General features: G+C 52.5%; 1 protein-coding gene across 1 annotated transcript in view; it reads right to left on the bottom strand.

Moving 5' to 3' along the window:
* Positions 1–844: 844 nt before the first annotated feature.
* The window catches only part of CERS1 (ceramide synthase 1), a 25,191-nt gene continuing 19,926 nt past the window's right edge, over positions 845–6,109 (bottom strand). The window contains exons 6-9 of the mRNA XM_006885970.1: positions 4,199–4,379; positions 1,483–1,644; positions 1,090–1,237; positions 845–961 (exon numbers count right to left, since the gene is read on the bottom strand). Coding sequence (XP_006886032.1) covers positions 845–961; positions 1,090–1,237; positions 1,483–1,644; positions 4,199–4,379 — 608 coding nt within the window. The remainder of the gene's footprint in view (positions 962–1,089; positions 1,238–1,482; positions 1,645–4,198; positions 4,380–6,109) is intronic.

The following is a 6,109-nucleotide window of genomic DNA, read 5'->3' as shown; positions in this document are numbered from 1 at the left end:
CTGCCCTCTGATCTCAAAGGTTCTTTTTTTTAAAAAAAAAAATCCCCCCCCCCCCCCCAAAAAACCCCAAACCATTAAAAAACAAAACAAAACAAACTCAACTCCAAAAATTTGTTCTGGAACTCCTAATGGTGCCTGGACCCATACAGCTTCCCTCAAACCACCTGGCCCAGGTCCTCAAGAACCCCCGCCCCACCAGAGAGTCCAGCCCCCCGCAACACTGCATCTTATAAAACACTCTCAACCTTAGGAAATTTCCCTGATATAGCTCGCCACCTCTGTCCTCCTGGGTGGGGGCTTCTGACACCCTTGGTTCACCACAAATGTTTCTCTAGGGCTCTGGTTCTCTGCTCCCCCCCCAGAAGCTCAAAACCTTCACCCTACTCTTTCTAGAATCTTAAGTCTAAGCACCTCAAAGTGGGTAGAGGGTAAGGAGTGAGGAGTGGGTGGATGGTAGACCCTGGTATCCTCTCTCCTCACCCTGTACCCCTACTGCCTATTGCAACATGGCTCTTCCTAAGGACTCAGGTTCCCCCAGGGCCTCCCCTCCATCCCTGCCCTCCACCCCTGGCCTCCCACCCTGCCACATCCATAGCCCGGGCGGCAGCCTAGACTCAGCTTCTGCCCACACAGTGCCACTCAGTCCTCCATCTCGCCAGCCCCTCCTTGTGTCTGTCCTCAGCAGCATTAACTCTGGCAGCCGTTTATCCACGCCTTTACTGCAGGCTTGCTGTGCCTGTGGCCTGAGACAGTGTCCATCTGTCTGCCTGGTCCACATCTGGGGCCAGCCTGTGTGTGCCCTGGTGTTCCGCTGAGTCATACCCGAGGCTGGCAGGGCGCACACTCACTCGTCTTTGCTGGGCTTGGGCCTGGGGGTCTCCGCCACAGAGTCGTAGTCCCGCACGTCCCTCAGCTCAGGCATCTGGCCCGTCAACATCTTAACAGCGAAGGCCACGATGTACTGCGGAGGAGAGGGGGGTGAGGCCGTGGGTGGGCGAGGCTCCCCAGGAGAAGGAGAGGAAGAAAAGGGGCGGAGGGCACAGAGGAGGAGGAAGAGGGCGGGAGAAGGAGGAAGAAGAAAGGACTCACCAGGAACCAGTAGAGGTTCATGAGAGTCAGCGCCAGCAGCAGCGCGTTGAAGAAGAAGTAGAAGGGGATGTCAGGGACTGAGCGCAAGCTGCAGTGCCACGTGGCATACAGGACCTTGAGTGGGAACCAGTAGAGCCGGAACCAGAACCTGGGGGGCAGCAGGAGGGCAGGGTGACTGGGAGCTGTAAGAAGAGCTCCACCTGTCCCTGACATGCACCTTCTCATGACCCCACCTGCACCTTCCCTTTCTCTGTCCCCATTGTTCTGTCCATCCCCACGGGCCCAGTCCCATCCTTCTTACCCAGTGATGTCCTGTCCCTGTGGATCCTTGCCCACACGCACCCCCGTCTTTCTCTCTGTCCCCGCCCCTCCTCCCTCGCCCCGCCCCCTCACCAGCTGACACTGAAGCTGACACAGCCCAGGTTGGAGGCCAGCGAGTGCAGGCGATAGTAGGTGCCGCCCCGGAATTTGAAGTAGACATTGAGCTTGGTGAATTCGAGCTGCACATCATTGATGTCATGCAGAAATAACACAAGGACTCCTACGTTGTGGTACCTGGGGGTGGAGGTGGGTGGCTCACACCTGGCGCCAGGAACCCCAGATCTCCCTACCCACCCAAGCCCTGCGTGCCCTCCCACCTCACCGGCCCGCTTGGGTCCATTCTGTGTGACCTTTTCCAGATCTCACCAAGAATACACTGTTCATTTTGAACACCACAAGATGACGCCACTAAGTGCCGCCTTGATGCCTACAGGTCCTTGCTACCTGCCGCTGGCCTAGCAAAGGCTACCTCTAGGGCTCTGCTAGCTGCCTGGCTAACAAGCTAGGACTCAGCCCCTAAATAAGCAATGCTTCTTCTCCCCATATCTCAGCCCTCAGCCCTCCCTCCCTCCCAGTACCTCCCAAGCTCCTGCCCCACAACCTTTCCTCAGGCTGTCCCCAACACTGGTGGCACTGATACCGTTCTACATTTCCTTTCAGCCTCAGTTAACCTGTCACACAGACACCTCCTGACTCCCCATATCTAAACCCACAGTACCACCCCCTAATGACAAGCCACTCTCTGACTTGATTTCTTCCTCTAGTTCTCAGCACCTTCAAATAAACTGTTTGAAGGCGACCGAAGGTCTTTTTTTAAAAAAAATTCTGACTTGATCATGTGACCACCCTGAAGAGTAGCATTATCCTGTAGAACTTTCTAGAATGATGGAGACGTTTTGTACCTACAAAATCGTGCAATAAAGGAGCACCTGCCATGTGTGGCTGATGAACACTTGAAATGTGGCTCCTTTGAATGATTAACAAATGATGGAAGTTTAAACAGCCCCTGGGGCGTGGCTGGAGCAGTCTGTCCACCGAATATAGATCTGAGCAGCAGCTGTCATTTTAGAAGGGGTTTCCCCCCCCCCTTTTAGCTACATGGAAGGAAAAAAACTGAAAAGACACAGGTGTAATGAACTAAATTATATTCTCCTAAAAATGACAGAAGGAGTATTTGATGCTTTTGAGCTGTGGTGCTGGAGAAGAATACTGACCGTACCATGGACGGCTAGGAAAACAAACAAGTTTGTCCTAGAGAGGGTAAAACCAGGCTGCTCCTTGGAGGCAAGGATTCTGAGGCTTCGTCTGACATACTTTGGGCATACTGTATGGAGGGACCAGTCCATGGAGTGGGACATCATGCTTGGGAGGGTGGAGGGACAGCTCAAGAGAGGAACACCTTTGATAAGATGGATTGATTTAGTGACTGAGGTAATGGGGTGTGTCAAAGACAGTAAGTTTGGCACAGAATACACAAGGGTTCAAAGGTGCTGTAATAGGGTCACATAACAACAACAACAAAAATATATGTAAGTTCTGGTAGTATAGTGGATAAGGTGCTAGGCTGGCAACCCAATGACTCATGGTTCAAATCCACCGGGTACTCTATAGGAAAAAGATGGGCACTCTCCATCCCTGAGATTGAGCTTCTGAAAACCGACTGGAGGTTCAGCTATGAATCAGTTTCTCATCCTTATAACTCTGGTCTCAACAGGAACTAACTCTGGGGACAGAGCCTTCTTTGTATGTTATTAAGGCGGGATGAACACTGGGTGTGTCTTAAGCCTCCTAATTTCTGAGCTATCAAACCAGATTAGGCAGAGATAAGCAAGGACAAAGGGAGCAGAGACAAATGCCAAAGAACCCTGGAGAGCAGTGGCAGGCAGACAGGCATCTTCCCTGAGGTTGCCAGGTTCAGAGGCCCAGCCTCTTGACTGGGAGAATATGCATTTCTGTCCTTTAAAATCACCCACTTGTGATATTCCTGCCACAGCAGCACTCAGAAATTAAGGAAGTAAAATTCTTTTTACATCTAGCTCATTTCAGGGCGCTCAGGTGGCAGGAAGATGCATGGCTAAGCCAAACACCAAGCCTCTCTGGTGGTTCAAATCCAGCAGCAGCAGCTCTGCAGGGCAGACAGGCAATCTCCTCCGTGTGATTTACAGCCAGTGGAGGGTCAGCTATGTGTGGGTCCGACTGGGCGGCAATGAAACAAGATCATCCTCTCAAGGACCCTGGTGGAAAAGCAGGTTACGTGGTGGGTTGCTAACCAGAGGGTCAGCAGTTTGAATCCACCAGTTACCATTCAGGAGGAAAATGGACGGTCTTCCTGTGAAGATTCTCAACCTTAGAAACCTGATGACGGGGCTGGCACGAGCCAGAATTCACTCTACAGCTGGGGGGTGGGTGTACTGTCACCTCTGTCTATAATCAGTATGACAAATGATGGGGCCAGAGGACATTTGGCCTGATGTGTCTGTGGAAATGACCTTGGAGTTCACTGCACTCAGGCAAGGTTCAGTTGCTTAGACCATGAGTGGTCCATGGTGACCGCGCTAGCCCAAAAACACCAGGGTTCCTATGGGGTGGTCTTTGCTACACCCCAGCCCGAGGTAGGGATCTGAAGAGAAACAGATGCTGGGGTGAGGCAGGCTGGGAGTTCCGTGTGCCTCCTTAGCCCCATCCTGGCCTCAGTAGGCCTCCAGCATCTCCCCTCCCAGGACCCCTGAATGTGACCATCCCCCATGGACTCTCCTCCCCTACAGTCCCATCCCAGCCCTGTGGTCACCTGAAGGCATAGGAGGAGACGATGAGGACCAGGGTGACCATGTGGTGGATGAGCATGACCACCGAGTCCTTGCGCCAGGAGTCCATGTAGAGCGTGGCATAGATGGAATGGCCGTAGAAGCTGCCCTGCAGGAGGTAGGCTGCCGAGATGTCCCACGGCACGGACATGCCTGGCTTCCAGTCTGTGGAAAACCAAGCGGGCCATCAGGGCCCTAAGGCGCCCCAACACTTCCCAGGGAGCGCCCCTTCTCTGGGTCCTATTCTTTGTTATTTTTCTATCAACAGATTTTACCTATTCCCACAGCTTTAGATTGATGGATGAACTGAGCAGAGAGAACGAGACCCCAGGAGATAGACAAACACAAACACACACACACACACACACACACACACACACACACACCAGTAGCTATCACTTTCATGTCTAGGTCATAGGACCACTGCTTGTCCCACCCAGGGGCAGGGCCAACTTTCTGTACCTGGTTTGTTTGCTCTAGTTATTGAACCTGCTTTGAAACAAGAATTGAGTCCGTGGGTTTTCAGGGGGTCTCCTTAACTTGGTGCTCTCAGAGGATCCCTGAGCCCTCAATGTGTCTTAGTCACCTATTTCCTATTTTCAATGCCAGCCTGGCTCCCCACTTCCCACACTCTCCCCCAGGCAGCTCAGATCCTGTCCTCCTAGACCACCCTCCCTTTCTCCCTGAGAATCACTGACTTGCAAGGAAGGCCAAGCACCCTGAGCGCTTACGGTGCTGCTGCAGTGGGAATCCCCCCTCTGTCTCCTTCATCTCCTGAATACACACACCCTCACACACCCCTCACTCACTTACCCATCCCAGGGCCCTGCACCTTTGTGGGGATGCTGATTCTCCAGCTCAAGGCAGGATCACCCCACACAGCTGTCTTGTACCTCGTCCTCCCCTCCTTAGCCACATGGACCTGCAGCCTCAGGGGTTGTTCTTTCTGGGCACTTCTGCCCACCCTGCAGAGCTGACTCCCAGCTCTGTCTGGGTCCTCAGCACCTCAGGCTCAGCAGCCAGGCCCCAAGGTCCCCCCAAGAGCTCAGCTGTCCTGATAGCCCCATGCTCCTGCCCTGGGAATGACTCTTCATCAGCACAGCTGAGACCCACTTAGACCCTCATACAGAAGCACCACTACCTCCCACCCAAGGCTCCGTGGCACCTCCCTGGTCTTCTCTCCCTGCTCCTGACACCCACACCCCAACTTAGTCCCTCCACAACCCAGCAATTCTGCTCAGAGGTCTGTCCCACCAATGCTGCTCAGAGGTCTGTAGCCAAAGGAACTGAAAGTTTTTTACACCAGTATTCACTGCAGCACAAGTCACAACAGATTAAACTCAACTGTCCAACAGGTGCTGGATCAAAGCAGTCCCTCTGCAGAGTAGAATACAGTATCTACTGTCTCTGCAAACTCGCTGGTGCAGCAGCTACGGGTCGGTTCCGATTCGAAGACATCTACAACAACTTTCCTTTCAAAAGTTGATTTTATGCTACTTAGCTTTCACAAAAGACCTGCATTAGTATCTGTTTCTCTAACAGAAGAAGGAGATTTTATTTTTTTAAAAAAAAAATGATATATAACGAAACAAAAGATAAAGAAAGTGAAACGAGCATTGAGCACTTTTGGCAGCAAGCTGTTAAGGAGGCAGTGGAATGGCGTCCCCGAGCTCTCTCTGTGGACGCTCCACGCGGCATCTCGGCATAAGGCCGGCGGGGCTTTGAACCTTTCTGTGAACACTGTATGTTTTAGGTGTTGTGCGTCTGATACAGGCCATGGTCTTCGCAATCACTTCTTATGCATCAGAGAGTTGGACAATGACCAAGGAGGACAGAAGGAGAATTGATGCCTTTGAGCTGTGGTGCTGGAGAAGAGTATTGAGAATACCATGGAC

This window comes from Elephantulus edwardii, unplaced genomic scaffold, assembly GCF_000299155.1.
Source record: "Elephantulus edwardii isolate Elephantulus edwardi_28Jun2011 unplaced genomic scaffold, EleEdw1.0 scaffold00045, whole genome shotgun sequence".
In the NCBI taxonomy this organism is placed as follows: Eukaryota; Metazoa; Chordata; class Mammalia; order Macroscelidea; family Macroscelididae; genus Elephantulus; species Elephantulus edwardii.
This window is presented reverse-complemented; position numbering and strand designations above follow the sequence as displayed.